The 23,418-nt window shown below is 38.3% G+C and overlaps 2 protein-coding genes across 14 annotated transcripts in view; one reads left to right on the top strand and one right to left on the bottom strand.

Annotated features, from left to right (window-relative positions):
• ARL6IP6 (ARF like GTPase 6 interacting protein 6) overlaps positions 1–12,800 on the bottom strand; it is a 63,223-nt gene extending 50,423 nt beyond the window's left edge. For 2 of the 6 annotated variants that reach the window (XR_012517754.1, XM_074399690.1), the window contains exons 1-2: positions 11,878–12,800; positions 10,373–10,426 (exon numbers count right to left, since the gene is read on the bottom strand). Coding sequence is in view for 4 of the 6 variants with exons in the window: in XM_074399690.1 (XP_074255791.1) it covers positions 10,373–10,426; positions 11,878–12,274 (451 nt within the window). In the remaining 2 variants the exon portion in view is untranslated. The remainder of the gene's footprint in view (positions 1–10,372; positions 10,427–11,877) is intronic. The other 4 variants (XR_012517755.1, XM_074399691.1, XM_003921973.4 and 1 more) reach the window with 3 other exon arrangements.
• Positions 12,801–12,811: 11 nt separating this feature from the next.
• The window catches only part of PRPF40A (pre-mRNA processing factor 40 homolog A), a 64,637-nt gene continuing 54,030 nt past the window's right edge, over positions 12,812–23,418 (top strand). For 4 of the 8 annotated variants that reach the window (XM_039469558.2, XM_039469559.2, XM_039469560.2 and 1 more), the window contains exons 1-2: positions 12,812–13,677; positions 14,763–14,894. In XM_039469558.2, the coding sequence (XP_039325492.1) occupies positions 13,276–13,677; positions 14,763–14,894 (534 nt within the window). In that variant the 5' untranslated portion in view covers positions 12,812–13,275. The remainder of the gene's footprint in view (positions 13,678–14,762; positions 14,895–23,418) is intronic. The other 4 variants (XM_039469562.2, XM_039469563.2, XM_039469564.2 and 1 more) reach the window with 1 other exon arrangement.

The following is a 23,418-nucleotide window of genomic DNA, read 5'->3' on the forward strand; positions in this document are numbered from 1 at the left end:
ACTATCCTGACCACAGTAAAAGCTGTTTCAATACTCACTTGAGCAAATGTCTTTGAGGTTTAGTCTGTACCTTCACTCCAATATCCTGGCACAGTATCCACTTCTAGCTCCCCAACCCAATCTGGAATTGGGTGAACAGAACCTTAGAATAACCTTCCTACCAACCCATCACACTAAAGGGTCAAAAAAGAAATTATATGATTTAGTCGACAACTTATGGTTTGCTATATTGTCAAATAACTGTTATTTGCTATTATTTAGATGACTATGTCTAAAGAGGGAAGGAAATAATTGGACAAGTCTAAAAAGAGGAGAAAATAATTGACAAATTTACCCAAACTTTAATATACTTCTCCAGAACAAAGACGGCAGTTAAGAAAAATAGTGTTTGGGGACCAGATGAAACTTCTAGGTAAGTGATGAGACACAAAGTAACATAAATTAACCAAATGTGAGGCCTTCTAAAGCCTATTAAACTTTTTCACTTGGATGTTTTAATCGGGTACTTATCAAATTTAATACAAGAATATTCTTGGGTTTTTCCAAAATTATTCCACAATCTAAGTATTTACCTCACGCTGAGCATTCTAATTATTTTATGTTCATTTTAAACTAATTAAAAGCTGCATCATGAGTAAGTCAGGTCGCAATGATAGGGCTAAAAAAAAGTACATTGCAATATTGTGGTCTAAAAGTGCTTATGATTTGGGAAATTACTCAATTCATTTACAAATAAGCAGAAAAGCCACAGAAATTGGTAACTTCCAGCAACTAAATTTGTTACAAGTCAGCATCTGTCTAATCCTCATGCTAAAATTCTTGTTTTACAAGCCCATTTTAGAAAGAATTCACAACTTTCAAAAGGATATAAAAATGAAAGCATATTAAATGAAACCCTTCCTCAATTTGCCAATTTCACTTCTAAAAGTGATCAGCTAAGAGTCTGTTGTGCATCTTTCCAAAAATTATATACATACTTAGGTAATATAGGTACATATATGGAGCTAAATATAAAACGTATCTATACTTTCTCAGCTTATTTTCCACAAGGGAGATTCTCACCAGAAAATTGGTTTTGCACTTTGCTCTTTTTCACATATTCTGTTGGAGACCTTTTGTATCAGTACCCATAGCCACATTTATGTTGTATATTTTTATTCTAGTTTTTTACTATTACAAACAAGGCTACAAGAAACATTCTTGTATATAAGGGCACAGCTGTACAGAGAGAGAGATGTTACAAATTTCCAGAAGACCTGCTGCCAAAGAATCTAGGCTTTTAAAGAAATACACATATCCCTCTTTCTTCTCTACAGCTCAATATTCATCAGTTGATGAAATTATACATTAATCTTTGCTTTTTTTTTTTTTTTTTTTCTTGAGACTGAGTCTCGTCTGTCACCAGGCTGAAGTGCAGTGGCACAATCTCGGCTTACTGCAACCTCCACGTCATAGGTTCAACCGATTTTCATACCTCAGCCTCCGGAGTAGGTGGGAATACAGGTGCCTGCCACCATACCCAGCTAATTTTTGCATTTTTGGTAGAGATGAGGTTTCACCATGTTGGTCAGCATAGTCTCAAACTCTTAACCTAGTGATCCACCCGTCTCGGCCTCCCAAAGTGCTGGGATTACAGGCACGTGCCACTGCACCTAGCCAATGAAATCATGTATATTAATCTTTTCCATCAATTAAAACCTCTTTAACTCAATGTTTTCACCCAAAGCAAAAATGGGAATGGGTAGAAATTTCCTATCCCAACCCCTCTGCTGCAATTTTATACTCACTTATCTAAGAGTATATTTGTTTTGGCTTTTTTTTTTTTTTGAGACGGAGTTTCGCTCTTGTTACCCAGGCTGGAGTGCAATGGCGCGACCTCGGCTCACCGCAACCTCCGCCTCCTGGGTTCAGGCAATTCTCCTGCCTCAGCCTCCTGAGTAGCTGGGATTACAGGCAGGCACCACCATGCCCAGCTAATTTTTTGTATTTTTAGTAGAGACGGGGTTTCACCATGTTGACCAGGATGGTCTCGATCTCTTGACCTCGTGATCCACCCGCCTCGGCCTCCCAAAGTGCTAGGATTACAGGCTTGAGCCACTGCGCCCGGCCTGGTTTATTTTTCAAAATAAGTTATTGTGGTTTCAGGGAATACTTTTCTAAAAATATCCTGGCACCTTTATTTCTATAAAACCTTCCAGCCAAAAGGCTGTTATATGCTTTAAATATTTTCATTTTGTTGAACAGTTTAAGCTTACAGGGATGAGGCAACTTTCAAGAAGTTTTATGAAGTCAGACACAGCGGCACCAACTTGCACATATTACATATAATCAGAATACACCAGAAAAAAAAACAAAACTCCCATAGTTCCCACATTGGGGAAAGGTTTCTTACTAAATAAATGTTAGGTAAACAATTGCACATACTTCATAAAACTTTATGTAAGTAAACATGGGGATTAAATGTGACCGTACACTAGTAATTTCCAAGTCCTAACTAAGAGCTTCTGGCATTTGAAATGTTTAAATAAACTGGCATACTTATATTATGAAATACAATGTAGTCATGAAAAATTGAGGTAGATCTATGTATACTGATACACAATGTACTAACACATTTTAATAAGGCTATAAAACATACATGATTCCAATTATATTTGTTCTATAATGGTGAAAAAACCCATGTATTTTAAATAACTATACATATGTAATTGAACAGAAAAAGATGTAAAAAGACATACAGGTAGATGAGTGAAGTCTTTGCTTTAATTGTTGGAATTTTTCCTGGTGAGATTAAACTACTTATGCAACTAATGCATTTTACGACACTAAAAATGAAAATATAATACAGTCATGCATTGCATGACAGGAATATGTTTTAAGAAATGCATCATTAGGTGATTTCATTGTTCATACATCATTGAGTGTAATTACACAAACGTAGATGTACAGACTACTACAGACTTATAAGCTATACAGTATAGTCTATTATTCCAATGCTACAAACCTATGCGGCATGTTACTATACCAACTATTGCAGGCAATTGTAACACAACAGTACGTACTTGTGTATCTAAACATATCTAAATACAGAAAAGTTGCAGTAGAAATATAGTAAGAGATAAAATATGGTATACCTGTATAGGGTACTTACAACGAATGGAGCTTACAAGGCAAGAAGTTGCTCTGGGACAATCAGTGAACAAATGACTGATGAGTGAAGGTGAAGGCCAAGCACACCACTGTCCACTGCTACAGACTTCATAAACACTATACACTTAGAATACACTAAGTTCATTTAAAAATTTTTCTCTCTTCATTAGTAAATTAACTTTAGCTTACTGTAACTTTTTAACTTTATAAACAAAAATTTTTTTTACTCTTTTCTACTAACAGTTTAAAATACAAGCGCACTGTACAGCTGTACAAAAATGCTTTTCTTTAAACCATTACTCTTTAAGCTTCTATTTGTATTTTTTTTTTAACTTTTATAATCTAAGACACATACACATCAGTCTAGGCCTACACAGGGTCAAGATATCAATGTCACTGTTTTTCACTTTTTCCACTGAAAGGTTTTCAAGGGCAATAACATGCATGGAACTGTCATCTCCTATGATAACAATGCCTTCTTCTGGGATACCTCCTAAAGGACCTGCCTGAGGCTGTTTTACAGTTAACTTTTTTTATGCAGAAGGAATACAATCTAAAACAATAAGCACAGTAAATACATAAACTAGTAACATAATTGTTTATTATCAAGTATTGTATACAGCACATAATTGCGCGCGCGCGCGCGTGTGTGTGTGTGTGTGTGTGTGTGTGTGTTTTAAGACTGGCAGGTTATATAAAACCAGATTGGTAATAGTTTGGTTTATACCAGTATCAACACAAACATGCGAGTAATATGTTGTACTACCAAATGCTACTAAATAGTAACTTTTTGACTCCACCGTAATCTTATGGAACCACCATCATATAGGCATACATGCAGACGACTTGACCAAAATGTTATATGGTATATGGCAATAACTAGGTTGACTTTAAAAGGTGTAAAAAGTATTACCAGCTGGCTACTAATAAAACTTAGATGTATCATATCCATGAAACTAGCCAACAATTTTTAAAATGTTTACGTAAGCAAATGTTTTCAACTTTATTAGATCTATATAGTTTTCTAACTTGAGAGGATGACCATTATTTTAAATAATTTGGTATCCTATCTAAATCACATCCTGTAGATAGCTCAAGTCTTTAAAAAATCCCTAGAGCAAAATGTCTCTCTGCATGTCAAGGCACAAGTGCAGGAGCAAAGTGGTCTCTCCTCTCCTGCCAATGCAACATGAGCATAGTGGATGCACAGAGTGCATAGTAGCTATAGCAGTTACACTGGTTAAGGCCTTCCCCCAATCGCCTGACCACCTGCAACCCAGCATGTAGCACTTCTACTCTTCCTGTTGAAACAGGTGAGGAAGGTGACAGGCTGACAGATGAAGCCACTGGAATTTGAAAAATAAATAATACCTATAGTTTTCAACCCTGGTAAATTATCAGATTCACATGGGCAAGTTAAAAAAAAAAAAAAACCAAAAACGTTTATTACAGATCATTTCAAACAGAGAAAAATGTTGAGAAAAGTATATGATAAAACTCATATACCTATCATCGAGCTTTAAACAATTAACTCATGAGCAATCCTGTTAAAAGTATATTCGCCTCTGAAACTTGTAATCTTCTGTATAACGAAAAACAGCCATCACCATTTATCATCTAAGTCCAACAAGCCTTTTTTATTTCCTTTATTTTCACAACATTTGAAGAATAATTTAGTAAGCAAAAAGACAGTGGGAAAAAAAAAAAACTTCATTAAAAATTTTCATAAGAAGTAAATACAGCAAATCCAAATTTCAATTCCGTTTCCCTAGTTATATACATCAAAAATGGGCATGACCTTAGTGCAAATAATTGCTTACTAACTTCATGCATGAATCTACAATGTATCTATCTTGTAAACACCACTTCCAGATTTCAGCTACATCACAAACTGGCTACAACTTGTCATCATTCCTGCTTTCTTCTTTTTGCACTTGCATCATCAAAACACATTATTTGAAGGAATTTTTTTTCATGGCTTTTTTTGATGAAGACAACAATCTTCTTTGCTCCATAATTTATAAAACATTTTCATTTTCAGATTATAAACAATTCAAATGGTCAATCCAATGATTTTCTTTTGCATTTCTTCCGCAATCACTGTGTATACATCTCCCTTTATCGTCTGTCCACTTACATACAGTATCAAATAAATTAAAATGCAGACCTCATAAAAGATGAATAAAATATTAGGATCTATCCTTTTAGCAAAAAGGGATGGTTTGTATTGTTCTTGCCTGAAGTCCTTTCCACTGAATGACTGACTGGACTAGAGTACTATCTTCTGAAAAGAGCCAAATAGTAAATATTTTTGGCTTTGCAAGACATAACTACACAACTATACTGTTGCAGAGTTAAAGTAGTCATAGATAACAGATACAGCAATAGGCAAGGTGCTACAGTAAGAATTAAGAAACAGGCTGTGCTACCGTAAGACTTAGGAAAAGTCTTAATGGGAATACTAATTCCATCATAATTATTTTATTCTTTTCAGCATAGTTGAGAATTGATGAGTAATATTGCAATAATTCCTAAAATAATGAAATGGGAAAATGTATTGAGATAGAACAATATATGAACACTAAAATCCCAAAATGTATTTTAAATTTACAAAAGTGTCCAAAAAACCAATATGGTAATTTGTAGATCAAATAAACTTTATGAGAAATACAGCCAAGTTTTTTTTTTTTGAAGAATAAGTCTTGAAATTTCAATCCTTACAAACAGAACTGCTCAAAATAATTCAGAAATGAAAAATGGTCCAATGAACTGACTGTACAGTGTACACTAACACATACAGCCAATTAAGTGACTTTGATTCAGTAGATAGTTAGAAGGTTTGAGATTCTGTAAAAGCAAAAAAAAAGAAAAACTCCAGGGTCTTTTTTTTTTTCTTTTTTTACGTCAGGTTTGGGAACTACTAGGCTAGGAGTTCTCAAATTATATGTAGCCCCCTAACTAGCCACATCAGTATCAACTAGAAAGTTCTCAGAAATGCAAATTCCTGGGCTGCATCTCACACTACTGAATCAGATATCCTGCACCATGTGAAGAGCAGCAAAATTTATCTTTCAGGTGATTCTGATGCCAGCTAACTTTTGACTTCATTAGCCTAAGAAAGGTCCCTCCCAACCACCAAAGTTTGATCAGGGAGTACCACACAATGTTAAACCAATTTCTTGAGATTTAGGGGTCCTAATGTCTGGTGCTTATTACTGCTTCTCTATGTTAAGGAGTCCTGTAATTATTTCATGACTAATAATTTAGCTGCACATGGCTAATTCTTGCCAATAACCCATTCTTTTTCTGCCTTGCTATACTACCTAGACTGTCTATGGTATAAAAATTGTAATACAGACTTTGAGTTTTGGTTTAGAGGAAAATAACATTGATGGATACAGGGTAGTTGAGAATACTACCCTGAGGAAACAACACATAAAAAAATTAATGGTTTTTGGCATATTGTAAAAGTGCAATAAAAGATGTTACTGTTAATTATTGAAACATACTATTCTCTAAACTTAAATTTGTGCTTTCCCTTAAACAAGATTTTTCTTATTGCAAGTTACACTTATACACTGCAGAAAATAAAAATAGAAACAACCAATCAATTCGGAAACCCAGATAAACTAACATTTTGATTATATTCTTCCAGTCCTTTTAGGCTTTTGTTTCTCTCTCTCTCTCTCTTTTCCTTAGAAATCATTCTTTCAATAATACAAATAGATAATACAATTTTACAAAAATTGTGCTACAGAAGAGGATATTGGTGACTTTTTAGATATTAGAGCTACCCCATCCAGCTGCAGATAGCACTGTAACATTTCCTTAACAGATGATAGGTTCAAATTATAAAGTCCACACACTGGCTAAAAAGTTCAAGTTCAGAGTTTCAATCAACTGTCATTGTAAGGATGAAACTGAGTTTTACTCAACCTGTATCTTTTTAAGAGGATGGGCCACCTCCAATACATCCTTTCTCTTGGACATTTTTTAACACTCGAATGTTCTGTACCATGAAATCATGATGGCTGAAACAAAATCGACAGGTGATTTTTAGAAAGCAAGTCCCCAAGTGATTGTTACCCATACCAGAATGGGAATTGTTGCTATAATCTGTTCTTACTGAGTGCTATGCCAAACTTGGACTAGGATTAAATTGCAATAAAAATTCTGCAGTATACAAAATTTTTACCAGTCTGTCGAGAGAGAGAACTACTCTTTCAGGGTAGAGCAGTCACTGTGTTCACATTTATTTTTTATAAAAATCAACTTACTTTCAAACAAAGAATTGAGGCAATTTGCAGTAAATTTTAAATATGAGTCATGGAAATGTTAAGATAATGGCATGTATGGGTAGTAATAAATATGCCAAAAAATTAAGGGTAATATACAAAACAATCAAACATCATTGAAACTGGCTATGAGGTTCCTAATAAACACTGCAAAATATTGAAATATAATAAAATCATTATCATCTGACCAAAAGCTGCCTGATACTTTTCTCAAACATAATGGATTACTTCAACATTTTTTTATTAAATATTTCAAATTGTTTCTTCAGGTGAAAACTTTTTTATCAACTATAAAAAGGATATAACTTCATAGGCATCTCCTAAGGGTAAACTAATGAATGAGGCAATTTTTCTTGATATCTAAGTTAATCAACTCAGTGTTGATTTAGACAGAAGTTAAGTTTGAGAGAACCATACTACCTTTTTAGCTATCAATTATCTCAAGAGTTTTCACCAGAGGAGATCAGTCAATTCAAAACATTCTGTAAATAGGCTAAGTTGTATTTTTCTTGAAAACAGTAGAGAATTGCAGCTTAGAAGAAAAGAGCAGGTGTTATCACAATCACTTCCATCTTTTCTTCTGTTTTGCTTTGAGACAGAGTCTCGCTCTGTCACCCAGACTGGAATGTAGTGGCGAAATCTTGGCTCACTATAACCTCTGCCTCCCCAGTTGAAGTGATTCTCCTGCTTCCGCCTCCTGAGGAGCTGGGATTACAGGCCTGTGCCACCATGCCCAGTTAATTTTTTTTTTTGGTATGTTTAGCAGAGATGGGGTTTCACCATGTTGTCCAGGACTGTCGTGAACTCCTCATCTCAAGTGATCCGCCCACCTCATCGTTCCAAAGTGCTGAGATTACAGGTGTGGACCAGGGTACCAATCACCTCAATCTAATAAGAACTTAATCACCTTGGTGCTGTTTCACTGAAACAGATTTTTAAGAATCCTCTTCTGGTAGAAAAGACTACTCTCTATCCACATGTTATAATACACAGATTTGCTGTAACTATTCTTTCTTTAAAATTAACCTTCAGGAAACTGATTGAATTAGCCCATTAAATGACACTTACTATTTTTATTCTCCATCTGAACACTGGAATATTTGCTCAAAACAATGAGCTTTGTTTTGGCATTGTTGTTCATTTTTTTTCCCCCCCACCATAAAGATGCAACACTTCCTGCTTATTCCTGACTCTTGATAGTAAATTCATGCCATTAGCAAAATCTTAATGACTTTCCTATATGCTGTAAAAATATTAAGTATCATGCATACCTAAAAGCAATATGGGACTACTTAACCCTAAGTGGAAAAGAAAGCAGGACCATGTCAAAAGATGAATCACATTCCTTTCGATATTGAGCAAGCCATTCCTTTAGATAACAATTGCCCCTCATTCTATTCCTAAGTGAGAAACCGTGACAACTTTTAAACAGCAAAAGGGTAGAATTCATGACTAGTTTGAAAGATTCTGTTTCCACTATATCAAGAGATGACAGATCAATAAAAGCTATGAAAAGCCTAATACTCCTGGCTTATTTCTAGAGATAAAGCAATGTAAAATGTACACTGATAAAATGAGTAACTAAAAACCATGTTTTCTCATGCAAGAAGGTGACAAGAACAGACAAGTTTCCATGCAATACCTAGGAAACCAACTTGTTTGTGAAGATAAAGGGTTTATATTTCACCTTCTACCCGTATCACCATATGGGTAAATAGCCATAAAGTGGTAGGTTAGAGTTTAGCAAAGATTGGGAGAGGGGAGGACATGTATGATAGTATCTCAAACACTTATCTACACTGGTCAAATCAAATGATTTAAAGTGATCACATCAAATGACTTATTTGATTCATTTGATCAAATATAGAGTGATTAAGTTTGATCTCCCCCATTTAGAGTGATCAAATCAAATTATAGCAAAAAGAAGTAAAACATGCTGGACAGGTAAAGTTTGTAACTCCTCAAAATCATTTTGGTGGAGAGAAATATAGAATAATCTTTTTCACTGGAAACCTGTGAACTATATAGCATTCAACAGACATTGCAGAAACTGAGGTCTGACTCTCCTAGTCATTAACCTGTGCTAGGATAGTCAATGCTTTTAAAAGAAAAAAAAAAAAACAAACATAATGCTGCACAAAAAGAAATTTGAACTTAAATTCCTCCTAAAACCTACTTAAGACATTATTTACCTTTGCTAAAATAGGGAGGAAGTTCCCTTATTTTTAAATTCCAGAGAAGAGTTGCAGTAAACCTCTTCCAGAAGGTAATTAGGAAACGTTAAATATTCTCTGGACCTGAGTTACATGCAGTTGTGTTTAATATGTATTACTAGTATGTGCGGTACAAACACACATCAGTATCCATTAAAAAAATTATTAAGACAAAAACAAAAAGAGAAAAAAAATTACTGCTTTTTTGAGACAGGCTCACTCTGTGGCCTAGGCTGGAGTGCAGTTTAACAATCACAGTTCATTGCAGCCTTGAACTTCCCAGCTTAAGTGATCCTCCCACATCAGCCTCCCAAGCAGGGATTATAGGCATGAGTAAAACCACACCTGGCTAATTTTGTCTTATTTTTTGTAGAGACAGGGTCACACTAGGTTGCCCAGACTGGTCTTGAACTCCTGGGCTCAAGTGAATTTACAGCCTCAGCTTCCCAAAGTGTTGGGATTATACATGTGAGCCACAGCACCTGGTCCCATTAAAAAATTACAGCAAATATACCATATATGTATACACATACTCCACATATATATAAAGGAAATCTAATACATTTATCACAAACATATGCAAATGAAAAACAGTAAGACTGAATGACTGCACATAGAAATATATTAAGTATTTTATCCCAAATTTAGTTCAAACATGATCTGGAAACACAAAAGTAAGCTCAAAACCAAAGGAAGCGACAATTAAGTCCATACCTAATAGTCCAGTGTCTACATCATCTTCATTTTTCAAATTCTCAGCATGCAACTCTGTAAATACAAAGAGAGGCTTAGGTAGGAAAGTAGTATAATTTGAAAAGTAACTCAAGGGCTGTGAAGGCATTGTAGAGCTGTGGAAAGTGCTCTGAAGTCAGTTAAGAACTGGGCTGAAAGTCTGATTCAATTTACCAGCTATGTGACCTTCAGCAAACAAGTGAACAGTGTTGACCACTAAAGGAGCCAACAGCTATGTACTGTACATAAAATGGGAGTATTGTTTATTCCCTAGGGTTTTTGTGAAGACTAAAAAGCATACTAGGTTGACTTCAGTTCCTTTCTCCATTCTTCAAAATAAGCACAGTTCAGTGTCTTCTGCAACTGATTTTAACTTATGGTTTTGTGACTTTGTGACACTTTATGAGCAAAAGGGAAACCACCCAGGAGACAAAACTATCAGGAATGAAAAAACCGAAAAAAGAGTGGGGGAAAGGAATGATAAAGAAATGAAACCTTGGCAGCCAATCATTTACGACTGACAGTTTACATTTTATGAACATTCACAGTTTAGCATTTTACGAAGAGGTAAAAGGTTTTAGAACCATGCCATCTGCAGCCTACTAAAAGCTGGGAAGCAATGAGGACAAATAAAAACTGGAGTTAAATAGATTTAATGATAATTAATGAAGTACAAAGGTAACGCTTCAGTGACAATGTTTTGAGTGCTTTTCATACAACAAAGTTCTTTTGGTTTTTTTTTTTTTTTTTTTTTTTTTTTTTTCAGTAACTTGGCAAACTAGTGAGAATGGAAATTTAAACTTAACTTTGCTTCTTTCCACTGCAATATGCTACTGGTCAACTAAATTATACATCCGTATGCCCTGGAATAAACTTTCAACTGGCCAATATTTCAACTTCAGACAAAAAAAAATAATTAGAGGAAGAGTGGACTACACTTCCTGCAATAGAACTCTGTGCACTACACCTGGATACAAACTTAAATGCTAAGAGAGGCTAATTATTTTACTTACAAAAGTAGAAACTTGGACTATGCGATGGAAATCTTTGTCCCTCAGGATTCTATGTATAGCGGAATTGGTGGATAGCACATCTTTATTTGTGGATGAAGGCCACTGAACATATACAGCCTATTTTAATTATACGCACTTTTCATAGTCTCCTTTTAATGGTGGGTGTTTCGCGTTTTGTTTAATTTTGCCAATATTTCATCTCCCATGTTCAAGGACTCGAAGATATTTTTTCAAGAGTACCCATTTAATCAAAAGATCCTTTTAAAAAATGGGTCTTCTGATCATGGATCAGGACTTTCCAATTAGAAAAGGCAAAGAGCTAGAGAGCAAAGAAAGACACAAATAAGGATAGGTGAAAGCAGCTGTCAGCCTGCGGGCTTTGGCAGCGCGAGGGAAAGGGAGATGGGTGCAGGCGAGAGCCACACCCTGGCTCAACTTTACTCGAACAGACTTTCAAGGCCTCGGCTTTAATACCTTTAACGATCAAGTAGGCGATGGCGAGGAGGAAGGCGAGAAGGATGGCGAAGAGCAGCGAGCAGAGAATAGAGAGGACCTGGACCGGCCACCGCCGAGGCTGGGCTCTGCTGCCCGCAGCCACCGGAAAGATACCATTGCGTTTATCGGGCAGCACGGGCGACCCGTCCGCCGACGGCGGGAGTAGCGAGCCCTTTCTGGGCTCTGACCACGCCCCAGCCGAGAACTCCGCCCGCAGGTCGCGGGCCACTTGGTCGCATCCCTCCTCGTCGACTTCGCCTTCACCCCAACTGTCCCCCTGAGTAAAGGAGGAATACTTCGGCCGAGCCAACGGGGACGGGGTGCCGGGACCACGGCGGCGCAAAGCCGACCGCCAACCGCTCTCCACAAACGACATGGCGCGAAAGACAGCGAAACCCGCGGAGAAAGAGCCTCCCCCATCCGCCCCGCCCCGTGTCCGCAACAGCCAATCCGTGGCTGGGTGTCGCCCGGGCCGCCACCACCGGGCCTCGGAGCCCAGGGGTGGACCGCGAAGAGCAAGGGTGGGCGGCGGGGTGCAAAGGAAGCCGTGGGGCCAGAGTACAGGCGGAATGCTCCTGGGCCAGAGCTCGACCCCACAGCTGTAGCCGGAAGGGGGAGCAGGAAAGCGCGCAGGGAGAAGTGAGCGGAGGCCAAAGGCAGTCGAGTCTAGACTCCCTGCAGTGCTTCGTCCCGGCCGGAGACCTCCGCCGCAGCCGCGTCACCAACGGGAGCGCGCGCCCCGACAGCCCCAAAGCCGCATCTTTCCAACGCCGGGTCCTAGCGCCTGCTCGCACCCTCTGACACACATTCCCGAACCTATTTGCTCTCTCCCTTCTTTCCCGCTACGCTCACACTCTTCGGCAGGTTCCCCGATTAAGGGGAACTCTCTGTCCCGCGCTCTCTCGGTGTCTTAATTACTCACCCCTATCTCCCTTTAGTGTGGTTCTCCCCAACCGTACCGCAACTTCCCTCACGCTGCTCGACACGCCTCCTTCCCCCAGCCCCAGCGCGCACTCAAGCTGGTGCGTAAGGAGCTCGAACCCTCGCCTCGGAACTCCACCTCTCACCTTCCCCGCCCCCTCCCCTCCGCCTCGAGCGCCGCGCGCGCGCATTCGGCCCCAGCCACCGCTAACGCTGGAGGCTGCTTACCCCCGCCCCCTCCACCCTACTCCTGGCGGCCTCAGGTTTGTGGGGCGTACGTAACTCGGGCGGGGAGGGTGAAGGTGGCAGGCCCCCACTGCCCCACCCCCTACGGGGTGAGGCGGTCTAAGCTCGGGAAGCTGGGACACGGTTGTCTCCCTTCCCCTGGGGAAGTTGGTAGAGTTTTCCCGACGGAGGACTCGGCGCAGAAACTTCCTCCGTCCTCCTCCCCACTCCATGCAGGCGACGCCGAGTGAGGCTGAGGCTGGGGGCGAATCGCCGCAGAGGTGCGTGTCGGCGGCGCATTCGGATTGGACAGCGGGGAAGCCTGTCAGCCTGTTGGCCCCGCTGATCCCGCCCCGCAGCGCAGGGCAGCCTTTAACCTTTAGCCCCAGCGGGCGCCAGCCACTCAGATCGCTTCTTATTGGTATGTGTAGCGGCAGTGGCCGCCGGCGGAGCAGTCTGAGCCCGACGATGAGGCCAGGGACGGGAGCTGAGCGTGGAGGCCTCATGGTGAGTGAAATGGAGAGCCATCCTCCCTCGCAGGGTCCTGGGGACGGGGAGCGGAGATTGTCCGGCTCCAGCCTCTGCTCCGGCTCTTGGGTCTCTGCTGACGGCTTCCTGAGGAGACGGCCCTCGGTAAGGGATCAGTGGGGCAGGGGGTAGGCGGCACAATGAAAAACGGAGTGAGAGGAACAGGAAGCTTTCTCCGAAAGGAGAAGATAAAAGTGGACGAAGGAAGAACTCGAGGTGGTGGGATATGTTCTGAGGGAGAGAATTGGAGAGTGGGGTTACACAAAGAGAAGGATGGGAGACCCTAGAAGTTCCCCGTGGGCTTGGCCTAAACAGATGCGTGGTGAAGGTGCGGGTTCTTGGGCGGGGTGAGCGTCTTGGAGCTTTAGGCCAGATTTAGCTGGGAGGGGGAGCAGGGACTTGATTCTGCAACACTTTAACAGCGACTGCCAAAATTTGTTTTCATTAGTCGTGGTGGTGGTCTGCAGGGAGAACTCTTGGGACAATTGGCAGGAGATAATTACCTGGTTTTAATTTAAAACATGGAACAATGGATTCATCGGTAAAGAACGTAGTTGTCTTTTTAAAGTGTGTTAAAATGGATGAATTAGTTATTTGCATTTAGTGTCCGTGAGTGACAGAACCTTAGTCTTTGAAAATGTATTTTTGGCAGAAGAATTTTAACTGTTTTAAAGGTTGTGTTGGAAAATAAGTTTGTTGGGAGTGAATTGACCCTGGATACCCATACTGTTTGTGTTCTGTAAGACCGGCTCTCACCTGAGTTAATTTGATAGAGCATTTTAAAGTTTAAAATCAGTAGTGTTACAAAATAACAATAGCTGGCTAGCTTGTATATCTGCATGAAATAGAAGAGTTGTTGTTTTCACCAAAACAGTTTTAAAATAAGCATTTAATATGTATCCTCCAAGCATAGTAAGCCAATTAGTAGCTGATTAAGTCAATGCTTAAAAAATAAAAAATTGAAAACCTATGATGCAGCTGTCCAGTAATCATCTTAACTTTTCCTGTTCTGTTAGGGAATTTGCAAGCTCGTTTTAAATACTAGCAGAATGCATTTTGTTTAAAGTATAGACTGATCCAATTATGTGATTACACATAAGCTAATATTGTTAGATAACTGATTTGTTGAAATGAGATTTTTGAGAAGCATTTAGTGTTATTTGCTCATTTAAAGATGTTCACTTTTTCAGATGGGGCACCCTGGCATGCATTATGCCCCGATGGGAATGCACCCTATGAATCAGAGAGCAAATATGCCTCCTGTACCTCACGGAATGATGCCGCAGATGATGCCCCCTATGGGAGGGCCACCAATGGGACAAGTAAGAATGTTTTTGTTTTATTTTGCACTTATTTGTTTTTGCCTCAGATATTCTGTCAATATTTCAAAATCTAGGTCAGTACTTATAGTTGTTTAAGAATTAGTTTTTGCCCGAATAATTTCAAATAAGCCAAATGTTGAATCATGACTAACAGAAATTTGAATGTAATGAAAAAAATCAGAAATTTACTGATGACCTCAAGAAAAGAATTTTTTTCTTTATTATTTAAAAGTAACAGTGTGCATCCAGGCTTTTATTTTTTAATGATTATTTTTTCAAGCATGCCAGTTGAAGTTAATGTTCTAAGAGTAAATATTATCTGATAGAGCAACATAACTGATTTCGGTGGACGATGTAAATAAATAGAATCTGAAAATAGCAATTGTTTAGGCCTTTGGCTTAGAGGGGATTTTATTCCTGAAATATCTTCCTATTTCTGTGCTGGAGGAGGCTGAGGAAAGGTAGGGAGTTTGTGCTCTATAGTTCTGATTGTTCATTGGACAGTGCCAAATAGGTAGTTCATTTTCCACTTACACTATTTTTTTTTTAATGCTTATTGCTTGTACACTCCTGCTTTTGAGCTGTCCCTTCCATCTCTAGCATAAATTGTAAATGGACGTTTTGTAGGAGTGATTTGGATCAAAAGGTTTTAATGCTGATTTAGTGATTTCGGTAGAACTGAGTTTCTAGAGAAGCATCCAAGAAAGGTAACAAGTTCAGTTACCGTGAGTAATTTTGTGCTCCATGTTAAGTTCTATAATCTTTTGGTAGCTGGGTTATTTCCATTTGAATATTTCCATAAATCATCAAAAATTTAGGCTAACAAAATATTTTAGAAGCCAATTTCATGTGATCTTTTGCTAATTAGTATTGTTTGATAATTGTTTAAGCTTTCATGGTTAAAGTTATTGGTGAAATTGCAGTGGGAAAAGGAGCTTGCTATGTGTCTGTCTCTTTTTACTTAACCTTAAGAGTAGAAGGGCTTAATGTCAAGTGATTTCCTTTTTTTTTTTTTTAGTTGGAATATTGCCCTTAATTTTGTTAAAAAGAAAAAAAAATTGTTCTAAGGCACCAGTCCCAAAAGATTCTGCCTGCAGAAGTTCTTTAAATAAAAGAGCCTTTTATTCTGTTACTCTAGAATAACACAAATTTTAAAACTCTCTAGGTGATGGAGAAACAACTTTGATTCCTCTTCTGTTTCTTTCCATCTCTAAGCAGCAAGGAGCTCTTCTTGTTTTCTTGGTAGAGCTGCTCTAACTAGATAATGAGCTTTAAAAATATTTATTCTTTAAATGCTCTGGTTCTTATTTAAAATTAGTTTCTTTCCACAGAAAGATAAAATAAAACAATTTGCTACTGCCAGATGCTTCTCTCTTTTCTGGGGCCTTCTGTTTCCATTGGGCCAATCAAGGTAAGTTTTGCAAGGGATTGACCTGCTTACCCTTGCTGTAATGGTGCTATTGCACTACCAAAACCAAGATACCAGCTAGTCATATTTCCAGTTAAAAAAAAAAATGCAGATTTTATTTTTTAAAAGTACTTTCATGTATCTCATTGACATAAGCTGGTCACAGTTTGCTTTATGGCCCTTTCTCTTTAGCTGTATCAGTGACCATCTTTCTAGTAAGTTTACTAGCTACTTGGTACACATCCATTCAAATAACTAATTTTTTTTTTTTTTTTTTTTTTTTGGTGTGGTTTTCTTCTGCTTTTTCCTAGGCTAATATATGCCATGTGCCTTTAAGTATACCTGATTATTTAGATGTTTAGAATTCTTCTCCCTCTGAAGGCTCCTGTTTGTTTAATAAATGAATGTTTTAGTAAAAGTTACGCTTTGAAAGTCCCAAAAGAATCTTCACTGTTTTTGTCAGAATTATATATAATTCCCTTTTCTCCCCTTAATATCTCGCTAACAAATATAGGGCCCAAATCTTGGTAAAACAAATTCTTATTTTAGCTTTGTAACAGACTGGGAGAGCATGGATAATTTGAATTCTCAAATCAGAAATCTTATTTGAAGCTCTGTAAACATTGCTTTAAAAATTAAAGGTGATAACAAATAACACCATTGATCCTTTTTTTCCTGTATTATTTCTTCTGCCACTCTCAGAAGTACTGATGAGCAGTAAGTGGTCAGAAGATAATTGAGAAGAAGCAGGATGTCTGTATCATTCACAGTAGTGACAGTTGGGAGGGTTCTGCCATGCAGTTTTAAAAAGTCGGTTCACAAATTCTTTAGACTTTGGGACTGAAGGTTATGAAAACCTTCATGTATTGACTGGTTTGCATGAACATCTCATGCTGGGACCAGCTAAAGACTAACATTGGTGGCAGTTTTACTTGCTAAATGATTATGATCTTTGGAATGTTACCAAATATGACATGAAATTTTAAAACTTGTTTGTAAAATGATATGCAGACTGTGTAACATAATGATGTATGGAAGCAGGGTTCATAATTTCTCAAATGCATCAAGTTATTTACCTTAAAGAAGTGGTGTGGTCAAATTTTTTTTAATTATCAGATGACCTAGAATGCTATCTCATGCATTTAGGCTCACTCTTAGTAGTAATAAATGTTTGATGATTATCAAATTGAGCTTAATATTCTTTTAGGTTTATTTCAGTTTTCTATATTATAGATTAAATTTGTCTCTTACTCTATGTAACATTATAGGAAAGTCATACTTTTAGAGTTATAGGATCTTAAAGCTGAAAGAGACCTTACAAATTGTTTAAGCTTTAAATAATATGTGATTTAAGATGCTTCGAGGAATCACTGGTTAAAAAACCATGTTAGTAGAGAAAGATAAAAGAATTTTCCCTGCTGGATAGCAGTACTCAAAAATTTCCCTTTGGAAGGCCAAGACAGGTGCATCACTTGAGCTTTAGGAGTTTGAGACCAGCCTGGGCAACATGGTGAAACCCTGTCCTTCAAAAAATGTAAAAAAAAAATTAGCTGGACATGGTGGCATGTGCCTGTCATATTAGGTACTTAGCGAGCTGAGGCAGAAGGATTGCTTGAACCTGGGAATTTGAGGCTGCAGTGAGCCAAGATCACACCACTGCACTCCATCCTGGGTGACAAAGTAAGATCTTATTTCAAAAAACTAAACTAAAATAAAGATTTTCTCTAGAGATTTCTATCAAAATAAAATTATATGTGAGGCTGTGTTCTTTCTTCCTCAGTGTTTATAGTAAATCATGTTTTCATGTCTTACTCTTTTGTCTTTTCTACACAAAGGACATGCAAATCCTGCCATCTTTGTCACAGATGTTATGCCTTTGCCTCAGAGAGTCCTACTAGCTGGCTTTTTTTCCCCCTATTTTGAGTCTTCATTTTTCTCTTCCGATGAGAAGAGTAGACTAAGCAACTTAAGGTCCCTTTCAGCTCTAATAGCCTATGATTCCTTTCAGATCATTTGGTAAGAGTAGATACCAAATTTTATGGGATGTTATGGAAATTTTAAAAAAATAGAAAATTCCTTTAATAATGTCTCTCTAATTCTATTTATTCAGTACCTTTTTTTTTTGGTCTTTGGTCAGAAAACCGATAAATAATTGCTTTTTACAAATGGATTTGATTTTCTTGTTCCTATATTGAGAAAGGCTGGCTCTAACAGATCTTATTTTATTTTTATTCCTGCTACCACATGAGCCCAAGTCATCACTCTCCCATGCCTAGGTTATTCAACAGTTTTTGAATTGAGTTGGTTTTCTTTCTTCAAGGATGCCCCCCAACCCCGCCAACAAGCTCTAGACTTTAGTATGTTATCTCCTTTCCCAAGAATCTCCAGTATTTTCAGTGCCAAGAACATAGTATCTAAATTCCACAGCTTAACTTTGAATAATCTCCCATAGTACATGTCAAAGCAGGATTCAAGGTTGCATGTCTTCACACTCCCTAATGTGAATTTAGGCTGGTATTTTCAGAGTATCTTGACTATATTAGTTCACAACTTTAAACTTCCACTGTTCTTACCCTCCTGCTCCCAGCTCACTATCACCATGAACTTTGTGTGGTTACCTGTGTTCTACTACTTCAAGTCCTGCTTCTCTAAAAGCTTCTCATAAATAACTTTTGTCAACATGTACCTCCCCTTCAGATTATTAAAGAACATATGTAATCTGCCCATAACTCTTACTGTTTTACTTATTTTGGCACTTACTGACTTGTTTTATGGTTTCTTATTTGCTTTAATTTTCCAACAAGTAATAGATTGTAAGCTCTTAGAGGGCAGGGGCTCTGTTCTGTACTTTTTAAAAAGCCTATAGGTGCTGAGCACAGTTCTTGGCACATCTTGGGTGCTCAGTAAAATACTTGTTGAATGAATGAAACAAATACACAGGTATTCTTTCCTGCAGTATAAAGCCCATAAGTCAGTCAGTGTTACATGTGACTGTTTCCATTGGTTACTTGTGACTTTACGTTGTTACTACTTATTCTTGTTTTTAGTGTCTACCTCTTTACTCTTTTGTTTTCATTTGACAAAAATGGAAGATAAGATGAAATAATTTTTGTTTGGAGAATAAAACTAAAATACTTTAATTTACATTCGAACCTCTGTATCCAGAGATTCAAGCAACTACGGATGGAAAATAGTCTTTAAAAAAAGCAACAACGAAAAATACAAATTTTTTTAAATATAGTATAACAGCTCTTTACATAGGATTTACATTGTATAAGGTATTATAAGTAATTTAGAGGTAAAGTATACACGAATGTGTGTGGGTTACACACAAATACTGTGCCATGTTATAAAAGTGATTTGAGCATCCTCAAAAACTTTGGTATGGAGGGTGTCTTCCGGGAACCAGTCCCATCAGGATACGAAGGAATGACTGTATTTAAAAATACAGGCAAATGTGACTTAATTGATGATCATCTCTTTAAAAAGTTTTGCCACAGATGTTTTCCATACTCTAGGGGAAAATGATAAAGTAGAATGTAAGCTTTGCAGAGAAATTCACTGTATTGGTATCTTAGACTTACCTGACTGATTTGACAGATTTACTTGTTGCTGTCCCTTCTGAATTACCCTTACTTTTGAGTTAGCTACAGGATCCAGACCATTGAATTGGGCATTAGTCAGTGACAAAAAAGAGACAGAATTTTTGTTTTTTAGGCTCTCTGCTCATAATTCTTGAATCTGGGTAACTTCTGGGTGCATGTGGATGACTCAGGCGAGTGCTTTTAAGAAATAACTCAGACCTAGTGTGTGTAAATTTTAGACAGAATGTGGTTAGATTTTTAGACAAATGTTACTAGTGAGACTACAGAAATTTATTATTATCTTTAGATAGTAGTTCATTTAAATATGAACTCATCTAGTCACAAACTAAGTGTGGAAATATTTAAGGAAGACCATATCAGTTTGGAAGAATGACCTGCATCTCCCTCTCCCCCTTTGAAATTCACAAGGCATAATATTTACTAAGATGCTTAGAAGTCTTGCAGAAGCTCTTTACAGTTTTTACTCAGTATTTCTGTTTTATTTCACCATCTTCCCCAATCCCCACTTCCCTAGTTTCTCTAACTCCTTTATCTGTTTGTTTTGCTTTGTCTAACACATTGTATGGAATTAGCATTTTATGAGAAATACTGAATTAGGACCCTTTATTTTAGTTTATTCTCAGCAGGAAAAGGCAGCATCAAAATAAGTTAGTATTAACACACCATATACATAAATGAAGCAGCTTGTAGAGTATCATGAATGTATTCATTAGATAGTGGATGAAAAAGAGGGAACAAATGAACAGATTAACCTTTGATTTTTCAATTAGGCTTGTTAGGAATATTGCTGACAAGACTAATAGTATTAATAGTAAAGATTTGAGGCTGGGCATTGTGGCTCACACCTGTAATCCCTTCACTTTGGGAGGCTGAAGCGGGTGGATCACATGAGGTCAGGAGTTCGAGACCACCCTGACCAACATGGTGAAACCCCATCTCTACTAAAAATATGAAAATAAGCCGGGCATGGTGGCACATGCCTGTTATCTCAGCTACTTGGGAGGCTGAGGCAGGAGAATCTCTTGAACTGGGAGGTGGAGGTTGCAGTCAGCCGATAATGCACAGCTGCACTCCAGCCTGAGAGCTATAGCAAAACTCCGTCTTTAAAAAAAAAGAACATTTGGTACATGTGCATAAACCATAGCAGTGTACTCAGGATTTTTTGTTTTTTGTTTGTTTGTTTGTTTTGTAGAAAGCCTCTTTGTCACCCAGGCTGGAGTGCAGTGGTGCAGTCTCCGCTTACTGCAACCTCATCCTCCTGGGTTCTCCAAGTAGCTGGCATCACAGGCACACACCACCATGAACAGCTGATTTTTGTATTTTTAGTAGAGTTGGGGTTTTGTTGTGTTGGCCAGCTAGTCTCGAACTCCAGGGTTCGAATAATCCTCCTGTCTGGGCCTCCTAAAGTACTGAGATTGCAGGCATGAGTTACCCTGCCCAACCTGTTTTTAACCTAGAGAAATAGGTCTGTGTTGTGAAAGTTTGTAAGTGGAATTAATAGATTACATTCCCTGTAGAAACTACTAGTCTTTCGTTCTTTTCTTTTCCCCGTTATCTTTATTTTTCTTTTAGTCAGTACACATTTAAGTCTTTTGGGTTTGGTGCTTAGTGTAAAGATTATGTATTTCCTGCTCTCAAGAAGATCATTCTTGAGATGCCATTCTGAGCTCTGTTTTTGTCTTCTAACTGCTGATTTGGCTGTATGGTATTTCTGTACATTTGGAAATCTAGTGGCTACAAATATTTTATACTGGATGAGTATCACTAATCTGGAAACCAGAAATGCTCCAAGATCTAAAACTTTGGGTGCCAACATTGCACTCAAAGGAAATGCTCATTGGAACATTGTGGATTTTTGAATTAGGGATACTCAACCAATAGGTAAAAAGGCAAATATCTGCAAATCTGAAAAAATCCAAAACGGTCTGTATCAGGCATTCCGCATAAAGGCTACTCAACCTGTATTTACTTTGTTTCGCTGGGTGGTCAAGTAATCATACATTATGTATCAGTTATTTTTAAACAAGTTAGTTGTATTTAGCAGTTACTAAAGATGTAATATTTCGCATTGCTGGATTTAAAAGGAATTCTACTTTTGATTATTCCTCAGTGAGCTCAAAGTGGAAATCTGAACCTTCTCCCAATCTGAGTGATTCTGTTAGTCATGTGTCTTGAAGGACTAATGAGGACCATCTTGAGTTGAAATTCAGTTTGGTTTGTCTTAGGCTTTATTTTGTTTTTATTTTACTTTTTTCTGAATACTTTTATATATATATATATATATTTTATTGCACTTTAGGTTCTGGGGTACATGTGCAGAACATGCAGGATTGTTGCATAGGTACATACATGGTAATGTGGTTTGCTGCCTCCATCTCCCTCCCCCCCCATCACCTATATCTGGCATCTCTCCCTGTGGTCTCCCTCCCCAACCTCCCTACCCCTACACTATCCCTCCCCTATTCGCCCCTCCCCAACAGACCCCAGTGTGTGATGCTCCTCTCCCTGTGTCCACGTGTTCTCATTGTTCAACACCTGCCTATGAGTGAGAACATGCGATGTTTGATTTTCTGCTCTTGTGTCAGTTTGCTGAGAATGATGGTTTCCAGATTCATCCAGGTCCCTACAAAGGACACAAACTCATCATTTTTTATGGCTGCATAGTATTTCATGGTGTATATGCGCCACATTTTCCTTGTCCAGTCTATTATCGATGTGCATTTGGGTTGGTTCCAGGTCTTTGCTATTGTAAAAAATGCCACATTGAACATAAGTATGCCATGTGTTTTTATAATAGGACCATTTATAATGATTTGGATATATACCCAGTAACGGGATTGATGGGTCCAAAGGAATTTCTATTTCTAGGTCCTTGAGGAATCGCCACACTATCTTCCACAATGGTTGAACTAATTTACACTCCCACCAACAGTGTAAAAGTGTTCCTATTTTTCCACATCCTCTCCAGCATGTGTTGTCTCCAGATTTTTTTTTTTTTTTTTTTTTTTTTTTGTGATGGAGTTTCGCTCTTGTTACCCAGGCTGGAGTGCAATGGCGCGATCTCGGCTCACCGCAACCTCCGCCCCCTGGGTTCAGGCAATTCTCCTGCCTCAGCCTCCTGAGTAGCTGGGATTACAAGGCACGAGCCACCATGCCCAGCTAATTTTTTGTATTTTCAGTAGAGACGGGGTTTCACCATGTTGACCAGGATGGTCTCCATCTCTCGACCTCGTGATCCACCCGCCTCGGCCTCCCAAAGTGCTGGGATTACAGGCTTGAGCCACCGTGCCCGGCTGTCTCCAGATTTTTTAATGATCACCATTCTAACTGGCCTGAGATAGTATCTCAGTGTGGTTTTCATTTGCATTTCTCTAATGACCAGTGATGATGAGCACTTTGTCATATGTTTGTTGGCTTCATAAATGTCTTCTTTTGAAAAGTGTCTGTTCATATCCTTCACCCACTTATGAATGGGTTTGTTTGTTTTTTTCCTTGTAAATCCGTTTTAGTT

Source organism: Saimiri boliviensis, chromosome 5 (assembly GCF_048565385.1).
Source record: "Saimiri boliviensis isolate mSaiBol1 chromosome 5, mSaiBol1.pri, whole genome shotgun sequence".
In the NCBI taxonomy this organism is placed as follows: domain Eukaryota; kingdom Metazoa; phylum Chordata; class Mammalia; order Primates; family Cebidae; genus Saimiri; species Saimiri boliviensis.